We start from the raw sequence: 22,311 nt of genomic DNA, 5'->3' as shown, positions 1-22,311 counted from the left end.
CCAGGCAGCTCAGCAGAGAGGAAATGGCCTTTGATTGAAGAGATACAAGTACGATTGTCAGATGAGGGCAAGCCCCCACTTGACAACACTGCGCCAGCTTGTGTGTATCTGCCAACGAAGCACCAATTAGGAGTAGCTCAAGTTATGCTGGGTGCCACTTTAAAAGCTTGGAAGCAGGGAGTGAATGTGCAGCAATGGTCACTGTGCCCTAGACGAATCTGTCAGCACTGCATATGCTCCTGCAAGTCTCCAGTTCTTAAAGCAGGGGAGGGGAGCTGCTATTTTGGGTGCTACTTTCCCTAGAAAGTAACTTATATGAGAGAGGTGCATGCTTGTAGCCTCACAGAGGATTAGAGAGAAACTGGATGTCAAAGGCAGTGCCTATTTGTCTGCTAATGGAATTCAAAGTTTATTTCCTGGATTTTTAAGAATCTCCTAGTACCCGCTCAGCCAGAAGAAGGAGAGGCCTGCCTGCCTAAACACACTTCCATACCATCTAAACTGAGGAAAACAACTACAACATCTTGACAAAATGCAGGCCTATGACTAACACTATAAACTCCCCCCTTCTTTCTCCTGTATGATTTTTAATACCTTTATCTGATGAAAAAACCAGTGGATCTTTGAAAGCTTGCAACATTATGCATTTTGGTTGGCCCTATAAAGATATAACTTTTTTGTGGATTCTGGATGATACTGTATGCTTCCAGTGGTAGGGTTAAAGCCAGAGGCGAGTGAAGCCAGACTTAAAGCAATCCAGTAGCCCCATGAAGGGTCTTCATAATAATGGTTATACAGTGGACCCTTGTTATATGCTGGGGTTTGGTTCCAAGATCCCCCGTGTATAACAAAATCCGTGTATGCTCAAGTCCCATTAAATATAATGACATAGCAAAATGGTGTCCCTTATAAAAAATGGAAAATCAAGGTAAATTTGTACTTTTTTGGAATATTTTCAAACCGTGTATGCTTGAATCTGTGTATAAAAAATCCGTGTATAAGAAGGGCCGACTGTATTATAATTATGGCTATATAAAACGGTATCTGCCTTTTTTGATTCAAGCAACTCACCAAGTCAGCTGCTAGGAAGCACAACAATTTACTGCCAATTCAACTTTAGCTTTTATGGAATAAATGCTTCACTCTGAGCTAAGGTCCATCACAACGCAACACAGACAGTAATAAATATCAATCACCAGTCTAGAATTTGGAAAAAACACTTTTCTGGAGAGCAACTGTGAGACTCTCCCAGGCTTGGAAAAATGACTGCTTTCAACTTTTAAATCCATGACCAAGAAATAAGGAAGGAATTAAGCAGTGAACAGCAGTCACTACCAAGCCACCTATCCTAGGGTCACAAGTGCTAAGGATGCTGCTGCTGCTAAAATTGGTTAGCCAGCCTGCCAGAATACAGCTTCTAGTCATCTTGTTAGGCCTCAGTGAAGTATGAGTGGATTAATTTTACTGTACTGTATATTTATTATGAGATATCTAGCCTGTTTGTATGATGGTTAGCAACTGTTATTGAATTATCTAGGAATGTTTTTGGATTTGATTTTATTATATAAATTCTTTTGATTGTGCTGTATGTAAATTTGTACAGTATGTAACTTTGCCATGGAAAAACAGCAAACAAATAACAAAGGCAGGATGACAATGATAACCTTGCTCTGCTGCATTTGTTCCTTATCTGTTATACAACCCTTGTCCCTTAACAATCCCATAACAGGCCAACATGAAACTCTCATGCGTGACTGTTGCAGGGAAGCAGGAATGAGAAATGCACTTTCATCACCAGACTTGAGAAGCCATGAGAGAAGGATATAGCTTCAGGTCCACCATTTTTCTTCAATGTCCTACATTTTGGGCTGAGTTTTGTCCTGCAGTTGTCCTACAGTTTGGTCTTGAATTTGTTCCACATTTTGTCCCTGGTAAAAGTGGACAATTATGGCAACCCTACAGTAGAGTGGGACAAAAGGGTACATGGCTCCTACACCCTTAAGCATCACAAATAAAAGCAAATTTCATCAGGTATTTCTTATCAGGGAACCCACATATACTGAAATTTCATCTTCTGTACATTTATTAATGGTGTAGAAGTTTCTCTTCTTTTGCCTCTGTTCACACATAACCAATGTAAGAGTGGGGAAATACAGGCCATTCTGTTATAATCTAGATGGCTTCACTGACTGGCACTGGCTTGTCCAAGAATTCAGACAGAAGTCTTTCCCAACCACTCCCAGGGATATGCATTTTTATATGTCAAGCACTGATTCTTGAGCTATAGGTCAGTTTATTTCACTGCTCTGTGACCAGTTTTCATTTCCATAGTGAACCTGTTTATTTTTCATCAGCAAGACTCAAAGTAAATAAACCCCATAACCAAAGCAGGATTATGTGGCACAGGCCACCTAAGAACTCATGCTGGGTGGATTTTCACATTTGTGCCATGTTTGTCTGAGCCAGCACCCTACCCTACCTCTCTCTTTTCCTCTTGCTTAAGTAAGGAAGCATTCTGCAAACCAACTGTCTACCTCTCCAGGGAACAATGGGTCATACTTTCCTCCAGTTGTACCAAGATAAAGTGAAGTTTCAGATCCCTTCAATATCTCTGCTTCTTTGTTTCTCAGAAACATAATACTTTGCTCCAAAACTGGAAACATATCCTCAGGGGCATTATTATTATTATTATTATTATTAACCTTTATTTATAAAGCGCTGTAAATTTACACAGGCAGCATATGTATTGTGTCTGCAACATGCTAGAACAGAAGTAAGTAACACCTCAAAGCTGTTTGTTATGTTTCAACTTCAATAGGTCCAATACTCCAGCTTACTACCTATAAACCTGATGACGTCCATTAACGCTGGGTCCCGTCATCTTTGTGGCAAACAAGATCTAAATTATGGACATAATTATATATTACAGAGGAATAAGCTTGGTTCTGTGTTATTACTCTGAAATGGTACATCTTGTAGTACAAAAACAAATGATGGCATGTCTTGCACTGCTCAAATTCTGAGCAAATGGAATGAATAAAATGCAAAATTTTTATGGAAATTTTAACTGTAGGAATTTCTAGATAAACTCACAATGGTTAAATAAAGGGATTGTAACACAGATAGAGTGGCTGACTGCAGAAATAAGGGTTTCCTCTGTGGGTGAGGGGAAGCCAAGTTTCAAGTTGCTAGACTGGTTTTACCACAGCATTTAAAAACTGACTTCAGATACCTTTTGGGAACAGGAAGGAACAACTCACAAATTGATAAGGTGACTGTACTATGTTAATCTCATGAGCAATTAAAGTCTAGCATCATGTCGTATTAGAACACTCATTACAATGGATTTCTGGGATCCCAGTGTGAAAGAAGCATGCAGATTAGATGTTGTTGTGTGGCTTCAATGGTTTCTGACCTATGGCAACCCTAAGGCTATCATGGGGGCTTCTTAGTAAGATTTGTTTAGAGGAGGTTTGCCTTACTTAGTATATTGACAGTTAACACAAACAAGATTCTTTCTTGTTTACAGACAAAGCATTACTCTCAGAATGAAACCTGAAACTGAAAGATATAAAAATCCACTCCCAACTCTTGAAAAAAGAAGAAACCATAAAATCAGTCTGAATGAAAGGCATAAGGAGACTCTGCTGATGAGATATGAGCCACTTCCAAGTCAGATGGTATCTATTTTCATTCCTTAGCTTATATGCAGGCACATGCCATTCCTAATTATTATGGAAACATTTGTGTACAGTATTTTATTATGCTAATAAAGTATTTATTTAAATGGGATTTTCAGTACACATGGGACCAGGCAATGTACACCTAGAGCAAAGCAGCTGGGAGCAAAAGAGGGGTGAAATGAGTGCATGGTAGATTCAGTCGAAATTTATGAATCAAAAATTGCAAACGCCAGGAAAAGAGATTCCACCTCAACATTAGGAGGAACTTCCTGACAGTAAGGGCTGTTCAACAGTGGAACACACTTCCTCAGAGTGTAGTGGAGTCTCCTTCCTTGGAGGTCTTTAAACAGAGGCTGATGGCCATCTGTCGGGGATGCTTTGATTGAGATTTCCTGCATGGCAGGTGGTTGGACTGGATGGCCCTTGCGGTCTCTTCCAACTCTATGATTCTATGAAAAAGGTGATAATAGACACAACTGGGCCTGCAGCAGTATGTTAAGCGGATGCAGGCATACTTCTGCAGCACTGCTGTTATTGTTATTCTCCCTTTACAAGACTCTTGTACAGGTTCAAAAGCCTGCAAGACCACCTCTCTGTGAAAAAATTACTTTGCAGTTCCTTCTTTTCACGCATCTATGGGGGGCTTGGGCAAGAGGAGGCCAACTCCCTCCTGACACTGTGCCTGTCTAGTAGCAGCCCTTATACTTATGGCTACATCTATCAGGGACATAGCCGGGGGGGGGGGGGGTTCTTAGGGTCCGGACCCCCCGCCCTTCCATTAGAAAAATGAATGGTGTGTGCTGCTGTGCCGCCGCACCCAAGCCCCATTATAATGGTGGCACTTAGTCTGGACACCCCCCCCCCTTTCCTAAAATCCTAGCTACGTCCCTGCATCTATAATAGGCCATGGGCAATTGAAACTCCACAACTTGTCAACTGCACTTACACATTTCCTGTTCTGGTTTTCAAAGTCAGCAGTGTGGGAGTAGGTGGATAATAGTCACAAAATAATGCAAGGCAGACTGGCTATGCCGGCACATGAATATCTCACATGTTTAATATATTTGAAGGACAGTACAGGCCTTTCTGTACAGGCTGTTTTACAGATAGCTTCGGAAGTTCTGTTCCTCCATGTCCAGCAGGTCTGTGATTTCTGGATAGTGCCATGAAACATCTCTGCTCTAGGAGACAGGTAGAACAACACCAACTTCAGCTACTGTCCAAATGAAAGAGAATTTCCATACATAAAGCTGAGAAGGAAGCTTGGGGGAAATGGGAATAGTGTTTCTAGATATAGATCATCCAGAACTGAGATGGTGATGGAATACTGTGATGATGCAAAACTCTAGGCTTCACTGCTGATATCACAACCACTCTAAGCAAATAATGGAAAACAGTACAGATGAATGGATGCTCTAGTGGATGCTATCAAGATTACAATCTTAAAAATTCTAGATATACAGTGGTACCCCGGGATACGAATGCGCCGCCTTACGAAATTTCCGGGTTACGAAAAAAATCCATTGAAAAAAACTGTTCCGGGTTACGAAGGTTATTTCGGGTTAAGAAAAAAATTTTGGTGCTTTTCGGCGCTTTTTCGCACGAAATCGCGGCTTTCACTATTAGCGCCTATGGCTTTTTCGGCTTACGAAGATTTTCGGGTTACGAACGCGGCGGCGGAACGAATTAAATTCGTAACCCGGGGTACCACTGTAGCAAGTTAAGAAAAAAGATGGAAGAAGCCTACGGAAAACATAGAAATAGTATCAGTATAGGATGTTGTCTACATTTCCCAAAAACTTCCATAAGTGAGATATGGCAAGATCACAATCAAAGTTTCTCCTGGAAACAATCATCATCTCTCCAGTACCTAAAGGATGATGCTGGAATATTTTGTGGGTGCCACTTGAGCAGATTAGAATTTTCTTTCTTGACACTTGCGGCAAGAGCCACCACCTTAGATACTTTAATGATGGTTAAGTTAATGGAGGAGGATGCTATCACTGGTTATCTATGTACAATAGCTACATGCTAGGAATACCAAAAGCTGAAGAGTAACTGAGGGAGAAAGCTACTGCCTCCATGTCCTGCTTTTTAGCTTCCGCTAGATATCTGCTTGTTTGAGAAACAAGAGCCTGGTCTGATCAGAATTTAGAAAAGGTTTTGGACTATAGCTCCCAACCACCCATCTACTGTCTATGCTGGCTGGGAGAATCTTAGAAATAATCCAAAAAATGATATTTTTTATTGTCTGGGTCTGTTTCAGTAGAGTTCTTTTGAGCTCTTATAACATTGCCTTGCTCACAATGTACAGGAAGCATTTGGTTTAAAAACTAAATAATATACTTCATAAAAATTGCCAATGTGAATATTCACTATTCAAGAATATAAAGCTGTGAAGGAGAGCAGGTGGGCTAATGCTAAAAGGAGGGGACATCAGCAATCCCAGGACCAAAAGGAAATGATAGAGAGGTCAGTGGATCTGAGGCTTGGTGAGACATTAGCAAAAAACAAAAAACACCAGCCCATTATGAGCAAGCAAGCCAGTTTAACTAAGAATGGTGAGGAGTGAGTAAGAAGCTTCATCAAACCACTTCTTGTATGACTAAGGGAATTAGTGGAATGTAAAGGAGCTCTTATCAGAAGAAGTTACAGAATTCAGAAGAGAAGTACTGAACTCAAAGAGTTCAGCATCTTGAAATATTTTGTCTAAAGGCTAGCTCAAGTTGATGTGAATACAGTACATAAAACATCAACAACTTTTGCTTTGTCCATCATCACAATCTGGTTGCTTTCAGCACTGTGCCCTTGCAGGATAACTTCCATGACAAGAACCAAAGACATACAGCACACCCAGGCAGAGAAGTCACAGACACTGTAGCATAAACGGAGTGTCTATGGCTGCACATGATAGAGGATCCACCAATTTGCTCTTTTATGTGTAGTTGGAAACAAGGCGCTATATTCACTATATCACCACCACTTAGTAATTTTTTGCCTGGATATGTTCTTCAGTTACAGCTGTGCCTACTTTCCTTCTACCCTGCACAAGTTCTTGGAAGATAAATTGCCTTTGTACAAAAGGAGCATTCTGTAAGAAAACCAAAGACATCAGCATTTTCTGAAGGCAGTCACCAGCAGGACTGGAAAAAGTATGACAAGTTAGCCAAGGACAGTCCTGCCCAATGAAAAATGTTACACAGTACTGGGAAATGCCTGGGTTGGCTGTTTGACTGTCTAAGCCATGGTAAGTTGTATCAAGCAACATTTCTTCCCCACCCTCAGCACTTTCTTCTCTTTTAGGCAAACTAGGCAAAGCCAGAGCAGACCAGCATAAGCCTTGCAAAACTGACACCAAGGAGAAGAAAGAACAGCAGGAGAAATAAAATAGTCTGCTAAAAAAGCCACATCAATAGAAATCTTGCTGGCACTGCTTCCACAGTAGTGCCTAGCTCTGCACTTTGGGAACAGGCCATGGGGCTCAGCACAAACAGAGACCCTACATCAGACTTTGTGGGGGCAGCTAAGGTGAATGTATACTCTTCAAAATGGTGCTCCAGAACAGATGAGTGGGAAAGAGAATGGTAATTTTCAGTTCAGCAGCCTCTACCTTTCCTAGCATTATTGTCTTTTCTAATGAGCAGTGCCTTCTCATAAAGTACGGCAGCCTCGATTTGATCGTTTTGGGATTCCAGGGAGAGTTCAGGCTTGATCTGTTGAAGGATCCATTTGTTTGACTTTCTGGTTGTCCACAGTATCCTCAGCACTTTTCTCCAGCACCACATCTCTAACTGAATTTCTTCTTATCTGCTTTTTCCACAGTCCAGCTCTCACATCCATACATGGTGATGGGGAATACAATGGTTGGACAATTCTAACGTTGGTGCTCAGCTGTATATTTACTCTTTAGGAATCTGTCTAGTTCTTTCAAAACTGCTCTTCCCATTCCAATTATCTTCTTATTTCTTGACTACAGTCACCATTCTGATCAAGGTTGGTCCTAGGTACAGGAATCCTTTAACTATTTTGATGTGACATGACAAGATTGAAAGTCTCTCTTTCAACACAGCTAATAAACATACAGGAAACCTGCCCTATTGTAACTAGTGTATTCATAGATGGCTCAGCAAAAGGTGCTCCTGTCTCACATTGGCACTGAGCACATGGCAGAACAGGATTGCCACATACAGGCTCTCATCCCCTAAACTTGCCCCTTTTAACTGACAGTCCAAATACACCTGTTTTTCCTCACTGCCTTTGAAGACAAGTGGGGATACCACACCCACAAGCAGCACAGTCTAAACTTAGGCTCCTGGGTGTGCAATTTATCCAGGCTGCTCTGTAGGGAGACATCAGGCAATACCTCCTGAGTGAAACAAACAACCAGGACTGGGAATTGGGGACAGGGCAGTAATTAACATTATAGGTGAGGATCAGCTGCATGCAGGTGGAAACTCCAGCCAAAAGAGAATGTCTGCATAGCGTGGAATGACATAGAGCAGAATGCTCTATGGCAAGAGAGAGGGGGACATGGATACGATTTCTATGAAACAGCAGGTTAAAAGTGTGGCTCTTCTGTGTCTCTTCACATTTCTGAGGCATGTGGATGACCAGGCACAGGGGTCTGCATCCAGTTGGATAGATGAAGACATTTCAACAGAACCAAGTTCAAGCCAAATTCAGTATATCGAAACACTGTGGATCTAAGTTCTGTCATAACTACCTGCTCAAGTGGCATTATGCTAGCATAAATACCACATTTCTGAAATTTGGGAAGATCTTCTAGTTTATTAATCCAATAAGTTATCCAGTATAGCAGCAAAGATAGTTAAGAGTTTTCTTTATTATAAAATCCTTCACTATCATGGGGCATAAAAGAAATGCTTAGTATTTAGTACTTAGATTCCACTTAGAGCCATAGGATTTGTCTGTTTTCTTCTGGAAGAAGACACTGAGTCAGCTCAACTAATCTGGCTCTTAAAGGTATCACCTGAAAGACCATAGCACTTTTTTTCATAAGAGAGATGTTTACTTGCATGTTCATGGGCCTTGACTTTAAATTCTCTCAGGCTTAAAAAGAAGTATTCAAGGCAAACACACCTCGTTTCAACATCACAGCAGACAAATCAATGGCTGTTCATGGAGCCATGAATATGTTGCTCACACAAATCCACCGGTTCAATATAGCAAACCTCTCAATGGTGTCAAAAGAGGTACAATAAGCAAATGCAGAGCAGGAGAAAGTAAAAAAGGAGAGTGGGAAGACCTGAGGGGAGGCTGAGAAACACTTATTGCCCATTATACTGGTGGACATTTAGCAATTTCAAATAAGACCTACTGGTAGATCTTTGGGTGAATTGCAGTAGATCATGAAGAGTTTCTACCTCTCATTTATCTAACAAAGGCCTGATACAGACTAGCAGACTTTGTGCTTGCCTGCAGGCCGGGTTAGGGTGCAGCGTCAGCACGCTGGATACTCTAACCCCACCCCCAGGGCGTCATTTTGGCATGCACCAGTCTATACAGTGCACACCATCATGACACCCTCCCCAGTGCTGCATCCACATGATGCAGCACTGAAGGGGCATCATGAAGTTGCATCGCCATAGCTATGGCACCCTTGGAGGGCACAAAAAGGAGTTACTTTTTGCGGCTCCTTTTTGAGCTTTCCGGTAGCTGGATCAGGGCCGCAGTGTGAAGTTGTCACGGCCCCGATCCGGCCAGTAAAGGGGCGGCTGCCCCAAAGTGAGATAGTTATCCTTTTCTGTCAGAGAGCTTTGGTGCGACAACAAACTACAAATCCCAGGATTTCACAGCACTGACCATGACAGTTAAAGCTGTGTCAAACTGCATTATTTCTGCAGTGCAGATGCAGGCTTAGTTACATCCCATCTGAATTACTGTAACATGTTCCACATAGGACTGCCTTTGAAGAGCATTCAAAAATTCTGCTGGCCCAAGGAGCTGTAGCCATATTGTTAACTGGAGCTGGCTACAGGGAGCACACAACTCCCTTTGTTACAATAGCTCCACTGGCTGCCAGGCTGTTTCTGGGCACAGTTCAAAGTGCTGGTCATGACCTACAAAGCCCCCATACAGCTGAATTCTAGGTTATCTGAAGGATCATATCTTCTATATGAGCCTGCCTGTGGCCTGAGATCTTTTGAGGATGCCCAGTCTATCACCCTCACAGTTACATCCGGTGGAAACATGGAGAGGGATTCAGTGGCTGCTCCTAAGCTCCAGAGCACCCTTCTAGAAAAGCTGGACCAGACCACTCCTTGCTATCCTTTTGTAGGCAGATCTTTGAGGGCTGACTGCTTGGTGGGAGGACTTCCATGGGCTGTGTTTTTATATTTGCCATTCTTTTAGTTATTTGCTTTTAACTGCTTTTAATTTTATTAATAATTAATCATATTTTAAACGTTTGTATGACTAATTTTTTAGCTGTACCTTTTTAAAAAAAACATTTGTAAGCTGCCTGTAAAAAGGTGGACTTTGTTGTTGTTAACCGCTCACAAGTTGACCATGACTCATAGGGACCCTGCGGATGAGGCATCTTCACAGTCCTCCACTGCTCTGCTTAGTTTCTACAAATTCAGATCCATGACCTCCCCCATGGAGTTTATTCATCCGGCATGTGGTCTTCCTCTCTATCTACTACTCTCTATCTTTACTACTACTACCCTTTACCTTTACTAGCATTATTGTCTTTTGTAATGAGCTGTGCCTTCTCATGTGGCCAAAGTACGACAACCTCAGTTTGATCACCTTGGCTTCCAGGCTTGATCTGTTCAAGGACCCATTTGACTTTTTGGTTGTCCATGGTATCTTCAGCACTCTTCTCCAGCACCACATCTCCAATGAATTGATTTACTTCTTATCTGCTTTTTTCACTGTCCAGCTCTCACATCCATACATGATGATGGGGAATACAATGACTTGTACAATTCTAATTTCAGTGTTCAGCTGTGTAATGAGCCGTACCTTCTCATGTGGCCAAAGTACGACAGTCAGTTTGATCACCTTGGCTTCCAGGGTTGATCTGTTCACTTTAGGATCTTGTCTAGTTCTTTCACAGCTGCTCTTCCCATTCCTAGTCATCTTCTTATTTTTTGACTGCAGTCACCATTCTGATCAATGTTTGATCCTAGGCATGGGAATTCTTTAACTATTTTGATTTCCTCATTGAGGCACATCAATCAATCAATCAGTAATCTTCCTGGCTAATGTGAGCCCAGATATTTCAGACAATGGCACTGGGAGAGGGGTTAATAGTTATGGTAGGAGCTGGGATAAAGGCTGAAGATGCACAAGAGAGGTGTAGGATCTGATCAGATGATGTAACAGCTCAAATGGTGTAACAGATGAGCAAGAGGAAGTGTGTGTGCATATAAGCACACATGTGGCATATGTTGCAAATGCATGCAGGGGTGATTTCTTACTGTTGTAAAGACAGTGCCACAAGCGATAGTCACAGAAGACTGATTATTCCAACCAACGCTATTCAATATGTCCATTTCCTTACAAAATCAAAGCACATATTACTGTGAAACCACAATTTGGACATGAAGCCCAGAAAAAATTGTTTTGAGAGATAATTCCCCACAAGGTTAGGTCACCTTACTTTTTACCTGTGCTGGCAACAGTTAAAATCATTTCTCCTTAGATATGCATTTGACTTTGCTTTCATCAGCTTTATTTTTTGGCTCTTTTTGTTGTTCCTTATGTGTTTAGCTTGTTGTAAACATGTTTTAAAGACTGGCTGCTTCTTCTAAACTTTTAAAATATTTTCTATCTCCATTTTAAGTGATGTCTTTTTTGAGGAGAAAAGAAGGATATATATTCATTCAACAACTATGAACTCTTACTAAGCCTGGTCTTCCCAAATATTCATCTTTACCAGACCTCTTTCTCTTATGCAACCCACCTGCTTGTCCTTTATTGGCCCAGTGCAGTCAGGCTCTTCTCTAGAAAGACATAACTTCCAAATCCTGCTTTCAGCCCACTTATTCATCCCTCCCTACTTCCTGTTTCTCTTTTTCTGCCTCCTACAAAACAGTAATTATTGCTGGGATCAACACACAAGCAACTGCAATCAGTGGTTGCGTGAGGAAAGCAAATGCATGAGTCAGTCTTGGAGTCCCTTGGTGGGGCCAGTTTCAGGTTATGGTAGGGTGTATTCTGGAGTCACACTTCTTAAAGAAAAAGAAACATGTCAGTCAATCACATGGCATGGCACCAAATGAGATCCTCCAAGGGTGGATTCACACACTACATTTTGGGAATCATTCCACTATCTTAATGTACATTCACAGACAAATGTGATGTGTAAATTGGTAACATATGGATCTGAATCACTGAAGGACCTGTGAAATCCAGCAATCCAAAACAGCTAAGGAACTTCATAGGCCTATCAGTAAATCAAACCCATGTGCTAGCAATTTTGCATATTATGTTTATCCATGCATGCAAAATGAATCCCTAAGCTACAAGAACATACTGTCCCAAACAGCCTGAGCCCCAGAGAAACAATACAAGGAGATACAAACACCACTCTAACCATAACATAAATCCAGTCATTTCTAGGAAGACGTGCAAGCCTGAATTTAACAGCACTGGATCCATCACTTAGAACTGAAAGCTAAGATGAAGGCCCTTAAACTGACACTGGCATAATTAGATACATACACATTAGAAGTTAGGTTGGAGTGTGCTGAAAGTACCTGTGCTCAAGATTTGACCCTTCCCAAAGTTTCATGAGATGTTCAGTGCCTCCTCTGATGTTCTCCATATGTGCTGGATTATCACTAGCTAAGGTAAAACCAGAGAAAACCTTATTTTCCTATCCATTGAGAAAAGACACCTTCTTAAGAGCATCTTTGCTAAACTCTAGACTTCAGTACAGTATAATGTACACCAATGAATATGTTTCTTAGAAGGCAATAGTTAGTTAAACCAGAATTCAACAGCCAAAGGCTTGTACTTAACTGGGCAGTTTCCAGATAACATTCTGGGATAAATTGTACCAGGGATGTATTTGTGCCGCTTCTCAGTAATATAGCCAAGCTCACATTGCCTGTGCTTTCCAAATGCCAGCAATACATCACCAGGAGTGCTGGCACAACTTTTCATAAGCGGTTAAGAGTAAAGACCACCACGAAGTTCTACAGCAGTTCCAGATTTCTAGGATAGACAGAGGCCCATATTCCCTAACACCACAATAAAGCATTTTTACTTGAAACTGTCAGTACATCATGTTAATTAAGGCTTATTCCCAGGTAAGTGTAGAAAAGACAGAAAGCTAAAGCAGAGTTTGATATGTTTACAAAACCTATTTGGTGGGTTCTCATTCTGCAGCCCTCTCAGGTGCCTCCTCACTGCAGCTAATTTCCCATCAACGTTAAAAATATCAATCCTTCTTTCACTCACCTACAGTAACAAGGTGTGTGTACATGAACATATAGGCTCCCAACTCTGAGCCAGCAACAAACATGGGTGAAATGTTTGTGCACACCTACGTTATATCACATTCTGTGTGCATGTGTGCGCATGCACGCAACTATTTAAAAAGAAAACCCATTATTTCCCAGAAGTCTCTTTCTATTGATGCCACCTCCTTACTGCACCCAGTGTTAGATTCACTATAATACTATATCCTTTCCATAACATGTAGTAAAAATATTAAAATTAAATATTTTATACAAGGTCAGTCCATTGGTCCATCTTTCTAGCAATGGCTCCCCAGAGATTTTACCAAAGAAGTGAGCTGCAGTCTTTCTCATTTCTCATAACTCAGCCGCTACTACCCTGACAACCAGCAGTTAACTATTGCTGCAGACAACAGTTTGCAAACAAGCCTTGCAGAATGTGTGACGTGTTTACTTTTCTTTTAAAGTACATGATCACATCTTTCAAGAAGTAAATTCTGGAACAGTAGATGTAGTTGGTAGCACCAAGAAGATAAATAAAACGTGTCACAGCACTTTAAAAGTAGTTTATTCTGGTGTGAGCTTCTACTAGAGCTGCTTCCTTTAAGATTCATGCAGTGATCACAACAAGCACTGTATCGAGACTTACATTTTACTTTTTGAACAATTCTAAAATATCCCTTTAGCTGAAGAATTCTAGAAACTATAGACCCCAAGTAACATTTTCAGGCTATGCTGGTTGTTGATGAATGTTCATGCCAAAGAAAAGTCATTCATATGGTGCCACAAAAATTTAAAAAAGAACAATTCCAGTAAGTATTCCTGTTATCCAAATCACGACTACAAATGCGTAAAGCTCTTCAAGAAACTTAACCAGAGCTCTCCTCAGTCTATCATGGGATTGCCTCTAGAGACAGAATATGCAAGATGGCATAAATCAAGAACAGGCAGTGTGTTCTGCCAGTGGCGTCTAGTATCAGTGTGTCTGCAGGCCTCAGCAAAGTTAGCACTAGGTCTCACTGCATTTTGGGAAGGGAGCACCTCAGGACAACCCTGCTTCTGAAAGAAAAGAGCAAGTTTACAGCTAAAGTCTGGATCTCCCTAAACAAGCGTAGTCCCACAGTGGCTCCCTGAAATCAAGGAGAAACAACCTTGTAAAAGCAAGAGGGTCCCCCTGGCAACTCTCTTCTTTTTCTATGAAGAATTTGAAAAACATTGTGGGGGATGACAACTATCAAGGTGGCACTTCAAGCACATAACTAGGCAAGGACTCTTGTATCACCTGGATTATTTGCAGGTTTAAGAAATAACAATAATTAACCAGAGCAGCCTAACACAGAAACTATACTTTCAATCCTCTCATGCCTGCACAGGCTTCTCTTCTGCTGAACATCTCAGCCCTGTCTCCAAAAAATCCTGTATCAGTATGTGCACACCAGTGCGGATGCCACGAACTGCTGATGAGCTTATGGAGTTACAGCTGTTTCTGCTATTGATCCCAATTAATGCGGGTCCAACATTGTGAGAATGAGCTGACCCATCCAAAGCAGGAACCAACTGTGCTCTCAACTGACCTGGACTAAGACAAGTCAGGGCAGGTCTTGTGCACATGGGCTGAGAAAGGCTCACATGTACACAGCAAAGCCCAGAGTAACTCCCTTCTCCTCATCCTGCAAAGGAGTTACTGAGGTCCAAAACACACCCTACAGAAATAATCCATTATGAGACTGCTTTAACTGTCTTGGTTCAGTGCTAGGGAATCCTGGGAATTACAGTTTATTGTGGCACCAGAGCTCTTTGCCAGAGAAAACTAAATATCTCACAAAACTACAGTTTCCAGAATTCCCAGCACTGAGCCAGGGCAATTAAAGTGGTCTCAAACTGGATTATTTCTTCAGTGTATTTTGGACCAAGGTCTTTGAACCTGAAACCAGACAAGTGTTCTGGAGCCTAACTTTAGAGAAGGCCATGTTCTCTTAACAGCAGCAACAGCCTTGACCAACATGGCCTCACCACATCCTGGGAGAGTATATTTCCTGAAGGCTCACACCTAATGCCTAATGAAGATGTTCATGCCTCATGATTTAACTCACCAGGTTTTGATGGAGCACCTGATGGCCTCAAGGCTGTCCCTAGCCCTGTGACTGTGGGGAGAGGAGCTACAGGAGCAGGATGACCAATCCTCCTCCTTTTCCAAGACATATCCTAGATTTCAGCCTTCTGTCCAGGAGGAATTCCAAAATGTCCTCAATTCTGAGCATGATTAAGGAGGATGCATTTATATTTAGATGAGTGCTTTTTTTACCTTTTAGTTTTCGAAGTCCTCCATTTTCCTTGAATGCCCTACATTTTGCGATGCCTTATGCTCCTCGGCGGTTAGGACATCTGGTCACCCTGTACAGGAGTTTCCATTTCCAACCCATCTGGTGAGACGGGCTGGACTGCCTCTTACATAAGATAAGTACAGTAGGTGAGTTTCTGGGACATCCCACACTTTAGCTGGGTAAGGAGTACGAGGGACCAGGAGGAATTGGGATTTCTGGAGGACAGTGGCAGGGAGAGCCACTAACCATATTCCCACACAGACGCTTTGCCCCTCCAAGGAAGAGCAGATTGTTCCAGTCAGTTCAGATTAGTTCCCTAATGTCCAGAATGGGACCTTCCCATCCATCTTAAGGGTTAGAGGAAGCCATATCCTCCTCTATATAACCTTTATTTGACCTGTCTTCAGAAGTGGGCCTCTGTCCACTTTGGGCAGGAAAAGACCCCCAAGAGGTGCCTGTCCCCTGGCTTGGTACTTGATTTAGTGGGTGGAGGCCAGAGGAGAGGGGCAGGGAGAGACTTGCCATCCATTTCAACCTTCTGTCTAGGAGGAATTCCACAAATGTCCTCCATTTTGAGCATGACCATGAACCATGAATTTCTATTTCTTAGCAGTGTTTTTAGCTTTTATTTGGTCATGTCTTACATTTTCCCTGAATGTCCTACATTCTGCAGTGCATTGTCCTCCTTTCCAGCAAGGACTTTTAGTCACCCTGGGTTCACCAGACAGGATGGCCAGAGGTCCTCCTTTCCCAAGACACACCCTCCATTTCAGCCTTCTGTCCAGGAGGAATCCCACAAATCTTCTCCATTTTGAGCAGGACTAAGAAGCACTAATTTATATTTCTAGGAATGTTTTGAACTTTGATTTGGCAATCTACTACATCTTGACCATGATTAAGAAGCATGCATTTACATTTCTATGAGTGTTTTTATTTGGTCATGTCCTACTTTCCAACCTCCTGTCTCCAAGAAGAATCCCACAAAGGTCCTCCATTTTGAGCAGGACTAAGAATATTTCTAGGAGTCTTTTGAGCTCTTTTTGGCCATGTCCTCCATTTTGACATGACTTTAAAAGTCTGTATTTACATTTCCATGAGTGCTTTTAACTCTTAATGCTGGCCATGTCCTACACTCCAGCCTTCTGTCCTCCTCCTCTCCAGGGAGAATCCCACAAAGGGTCCTCCATTTTGAGCAGGGCTAAGAAGCCCAGCGTGCCCCCTTGCTGCCACTCACCTGCCCTCTTCCTGGGGTGTCCCGGGGCGGTGGGCCTCTCCCTGCGCTGCCTGCCGACGCAGCTGCCCATGGCTTCGGCCCCTCTGGAGCTCCTGAGCCCGGCCGGGGGCTCTCCCGCTCCTCATGGGGCCGGAACACCGGGCAAACTTTCTCACTTCGGCCCAGAAGGGACTGCCAGGCGCCCAGGAAGGCAAGAAGAAAGGCCCGGCCAGGAAGGCTCCCAGGCTCAGCAGAGGACCCTGCGCCTGATCCTCCTCCTTCGAGAGCTGAAGGGTCTCTGAAGCAGCAGCCCAGGAGGATCCCCGGACGCCCCAGTGGGCACTCGAAGCCCCGCCCCCAAGTGCTCACGTGACCTTCCCCCAATGCCCCGCCCAGGAAGAGGAGGGGCGGGGCCTCAGGACCTCCTCCTCTATCCTCCTCCATCACAGCCTTAGGTCCTTAGCAGGACTAAGGAGCAGGGGTATATGTTTCTAGCCTCTGTTTGGTCCTTGTCCTCCATTTCAGGAGGAGGAGTTCCCCAATGTCCTCCATTTTGAGCAGGACTAAGAAGCATGGGTTTACATTTCTACTCTTGTCCTCAGTTTTTATTCAGCCTTGTGTCCAGGAGGAAGACCTACATGTCCTCCCTTTGGAGCAGGCCTAGGGTTAAGCATGCATTTGTCTTTCTAGGAGGGTTTTGAGCTTTGGTTTGGCCATGTCCAGGAGGAATCCCACAACGTCCTCCATTCTGAGCATGACTAAAAAGGATGGATTTACATTTTCATTAGTATTTTTAGCTTTTTTGTTTGGCCATGTCCTCCCTTTCAGCCTCCAGCAGGAATCCCACAGTGTCCTCTACGATATTGTTGTGTTTCAATTTTCTATTCTGTTTTCTAGAGCAGGTCCACTTTATTTTTATTTTATGTACAGCACTGTATAAACTTACAGCGCTTTACAAATAAAGTTTAATACTAATAATAATAATCTGAGCATGACGAAGAAGCATGGATTTACATTTACATGAGTGTTTTTAGCTTTTATTTGGTCATGCTCTCCATTTCTAAATGTGCAACTGAAAAGTTACTGCAATGCTAGGAATTTGGAGACTGAAGGAAAATTTCATTGGGGGCAAGGACAGAATTTATATTGTGGGATAATGCCCTCATTTGGAAGAGGGAGAGAGACAAGGATGCGTAAACCCTGTCCCTAAAAATGGTCTGCTTATACCAAGTCAGACTTAAGGTACAGATTTTGTTGTTGTGTGCCTTCAAGTCATTTCTGACTGACAGCAACCCTAAGGCAACACTATCATGAGTTTTTCTTGGCAAGCTTCCTGAGAGGATGTTGCCTTTCCCTGAGGCTGAGAGGATGTGACTTGCCCAAGGTCACCTAATAGGTTTCCATGGTTGAGCCAGGATTCGAACCCTGGTCTCAGAGTCATAGTCCAACACTCAAACCAATACACCACGCTGGTCTCACATGGTACATGTAGCTCAGTACTAAGTGGCTACAGGTGAATAGTTCTGGGTTCTGGGCAAGGTATTTCGGAGTTTTCCTTTCTGACTGAATTGGAGGCTTTCATCATTCAGAGTGTCTTTTCTGTCACTGAGCTCTGACCTTCCCACAGCTGTATGAATTGCAATACAGTGCAAAATCTAATTTTGTTTCATTTTGGGAATGTTCTATGCCAGGGACTGACCACTAAGTTCTTTTTATCTGCCTAATGTTTGTTACTATTGCTTTTCTTATTCCTCTACAATCTCTGTTGCCTAATGTCTTTGCTTCTCCCAGTACTCCCCATCCTTTGCCGCCTCCCCCACTGCAGAGATCATAACCTCCTCCTGTCAAAGTTGCACTCTTTATTACTGTATGTGGAGCAGTGGTTTTCAGTTTTTGGTTCTCCAGATGTTTGAGACTTCAGAGTTCCCAGAATTCATGAGCATTGGCCATACTATTGGCTAGGACTTTGGGGATTTGAAGACCAAAGTTTGAGAACCGTTGCTCTAGACTGGGCTCACCTGCACTGATGTAAATATTAATTAATAAATTATCTGAATAATTGTTATGGCTATAGCCTATGAAGGAAAAACATTGAAATAAAACCAGAGTCCACCAGCCATAGGCAGGTGCAAAATAGTGGCTGCGGTAGAGAATCTAGATGCAAATGCTGACGAAGGAAGTGGAGCTAAATATCAACTATAGTTTTTGAGTCATAGACTAGGATGACCTGTGTTTATGTATCTATATCTTAATTATTCTAGATTGGTGATTCTAACACAGCACTAAAACTGGTTAACAGAACTGCACAAAGATCTGCTTATAATCAATGAATTATTAGTAGGGCTGCAAAAAGCCCTAGTCAAAGCAATCACTTTATGGGAAATAATGAAGCTAAGAATTACGTGACAGTTATAAAGCCAGCCACAAAAGAAGATTCTACCTTATGTTTACTTGCTATTATTAAACTACTGGAAACCAAAAGCCCTTTCCTTTATATTATAAATTACCCAGTATTCTGTAAGTATATTCCTATCTACCTTCTGCCTACCCAAGGTACAGATCTGAATCTCTCCCAGGTATTCCTATCTAAGTTCTTTGGCAGTTTACACAATACTGTTCTCTAATGAGAATACTGCAGCTGGTTATATTGGGTTTCGAAGCATAATGCCGGATCTTATCTATGAGGCATTGTAAATTTGAAATAAAGATTGTTCCACACTGGGTAAAACAGCCATACCCAATTTTCTCAAATAGAGTCTGTCTCATACACAAGTCCTGATGGCCTGGTTTTTACAAGATGTCAATACCTTCATGGGGGTTAAGTATAATATTAATACCGTCTCTTTTGGTCCAAAACACACTGCAGAAATAATCCATTCTGAAACCGCTTTAATTGCACTGGATCAATGCTAGGGAATTATGGGGACGGTAGTTTGTCAGAGAGCTCTGGTACTACAATGAACTACACTTTCCAGGATTCCCTAGCACTGAGGCAGTTAAAGCTGTCTCTAACTGGATTATTTCTGCAGTGTGGTTTGGATATTTCTTTAATCAGTTTATCCAACAGTACTTATTTGGAAGTCGTTCTTCACTGGTTAAAACTTTTGCTCCATTGGCAAGCCAGTTATTTATTTCAAGGTATGTGTCATTTTTCTACAAAGCTATCCAGAGTGATGCACAAAAATAAAGACAACGTTTGAATAAAAAGAAATTAATCACATTTGCCTTTAGTTTTTCCTTTGTGGGAACCTCATTTTGAAAAGAAGTTTGGATCTGCATCGCTATTACAATCTCACAGCAATTATTCCTCTCTCCTTTGCTCAGGAGGAAAGATTAGATGTATAGTCTTTATCTACATTAAAAATACTGCAGACACAATGTAAATGTACAGAAATAAGAACAGATGCATTACTGTATGGAGGGAGCAATTTTTCACCAGCAAAGCTAGATAAGTGGTACTTTGGAAAGAGTCCTGAATTCTATTTAGTTCATCAATAACATCATCCTAGAGAACAAAAAACAAAAACAACATTAAAGGATTTTCCTTTGTTTTACTGTTTCTTGCTACAGTGCAGAAAGTATTCTTTCCACAGGAATCTAAACCCACTGGGGATTTTGCAAGTGCCAAGAAAACACTGTAATATGTTGGACTTAAATTCACCATAAGATAGAAATGGCTGGAAAGCGCACAATAACGTTTTGAATCACAATGTGATCCTCCTCGTATACTGTTTAAATAACTTGCCTAGTCTATAGTATCTAACTTGCCTAGTCTACAATATCTATTTTTGTTTGACATATCTGTTTTGTTAACCAAGCAATTTAAAATGTGCATACACGAGCGAACAAACGCGTGGAAATTAAATTACTAGTACTTCTTACACAGTCCTCCCTCTGACCTTATTCTAAAGTCTGAATCTCCTCAGACCCCAGAAAGCTTTTATATGCAACTTTGGCACACTTGGCCACCCTTCATAATTAAAATTAATATTTATTTTATTTCCTTATCACTAAGCCACCATTTCTAACAACATAGGTCCAAAACATACTGCAGAAATAATCCAGTTTGAGACTGCTTTAACTGTCCTGGATCAATGCTCGGGAATTCTGGAAACTAGTTTTCTGAGACATTCAGCTTTCTCTGTCAGAGACCTCTGGTGCCACAACAAGCTACAAATCCCAGGATTCCCTAGCACTGAGCCAGAGCAGTTAAAGCAGTCTCAAATTGGAATATTTTTGCAGTGTTTTGGAACTACTGTACGACTTTGAAGAGCAGGGTTCGAATCCCAGCTCAGCTACATAAATCCACTGGGTCACTTGGGGTAAGTCACACTCTCTCAGTCTCAGAGGATGACACTGACAAACCCCTACTGAAACAACTTGTCTAGAAAAACCCCTGTAGAGAGATCTTGTAGCACCTTTGAGACTAACAAGATCTCTTTCTACATGCTGATTCTACAGACTTACATGGATATATCTTTGAATTCTTAGAAAACACAATACTAAGGTTGCCATAAGTCAGAACGACTTGAAGCAGGCACACAACACACACACACATTGATTGATTGATTGTATTTATACCCCCGCTCTTTAGTCACAAAGGCTCTCAGAGCGGCCTACAGATAGTTAATTAGACAGTTCCCTACCTTCAGGCTTACAATCTAAAACAGTGGTTCCCAAACGGTGCCTTTTAAGAGATTTTGGGCTTCAGTTCCCAGAAGCCTCAGCCATGTTGGCCAATAGTCTGGGATTCTGGGAGCTGAAGTCCAAAACCCCTTAAAAAGCATAGTTTGGGGATCACTCATCTAAAAAGACATAACACAAAAGGAGAAGAAGGAATGGCGGTGGGGAAAGGCATCTGGTTTGAATGTTGGGACAACAACACTAGAGACTTGGGTTCAATTCCCTGCCTGGTCATGAAACCCACTCAGGCGAGTTACACTCTCTCAGCCTCAAGGGAAGGCCATGGTAAACCCCTCTCTGAAGAAACATGCCAAAGAAAACCCCATGATAGGTTCACCTAAGGTCACCATAAGTCGGAAACGACTTGAAGGCACACAACACACACATATCTGGTTTGAACGTTGGACCACGACTCTTGAGGTCCAAAACACACTGCAGAAATAATCCAGCTTGAGACCGCTTTAACAGTTCTGGCTCAGTGCTAGGGAATCCTGGGAACTGTACTTTATTGTGGCATCAGAGTTCTGTGACAGAGAAAGCTAAATATCTCACAGAACTACAGTCCCCAGAATTCCCTAGCAATGAGCCATGTCAGCTTTAATGGCTCAATGCTAGGGGATTCTGGGAACTGTAGTTATGTGAGACATTTAGTCTTCTCTGTCACGGAGAGCTCTGGTGCCACAACAAAGTACAGTCTCAAGATGGTGCCACAATAGCCTCTGGTGGCCCAATAAGCTATAGTCTTAAACTGGATTATTTCTGCAGTGTGTTTTGGACCATGAAACCCACTTGGGCTAAGTAATCACACTCTCTCAGCCTCAGGGGAAGGCCATGGCAAGCCCCCCTCTGAAGAAACATGCCAAAGAAAACACCATAATAGGGTTTTAACTACTCTGGCTGCCTCCTGTTGCATTTTGGGGTTTGTTGTTCTGTGAGGCCTAGGGCTCTCTGGCTGAGAATTCTAAATGCCCCCTCTC

General features: G+C 42.2%; 2 protein-coding genes across 4 annotated transcripts in view; both read right to left on the bottom strand.

The window, feature by feature from the left end:
- The window catches only part of UBTD1 (ubiquitin domain containing 1), a 29,532-nt gene extending 12,531 nt beyond the window's left edge, over positions 1–17,001 (bottom strand). The window contains exon 1 of the mRNA XM_042458812.1: positions 16,673–17,001. Coding sequence (XP_042314746.1) covers positions 16,673–16,742 — 70 coding nt within the window. The 5' untranslated portion in view covers positions 16,743–17,001. The remainder of the gene's footprint in view (positions 1–16,672) is intronic.
- Positions 1–22,311, bottom strand: part of ZFYVE27 (zinc finger FYVE-type containing 27) — a 668,411-nt gene that overhangs the window by 143,414 nt on the left and 502,686 nt on the right. The gene's annotated exons all lie outside the window — the stretch shown is intronic.

Source organism: Sceloporus undulatus, chromosome 3 (assembly GCF_019175285.1).
Source record: "Sceloporus undulatus isolate JIND9_A2432 ecotype Alabama chromosome 3, SceUnd_v1.1, whole genome shotgun sequence".
NCBI classification, from domain to species: Eukaryota; Metazoa; Chordata; class Lepidosauria; order Squamata; family Phrynosomatidae; genus Sceloporus; species Sceloporus undulatus.
The sequence above is the reverse complement of the archived record's forward strand: the minus strand, read 5'-3'. Positions and strand labels throughout refer to the sequence as shown.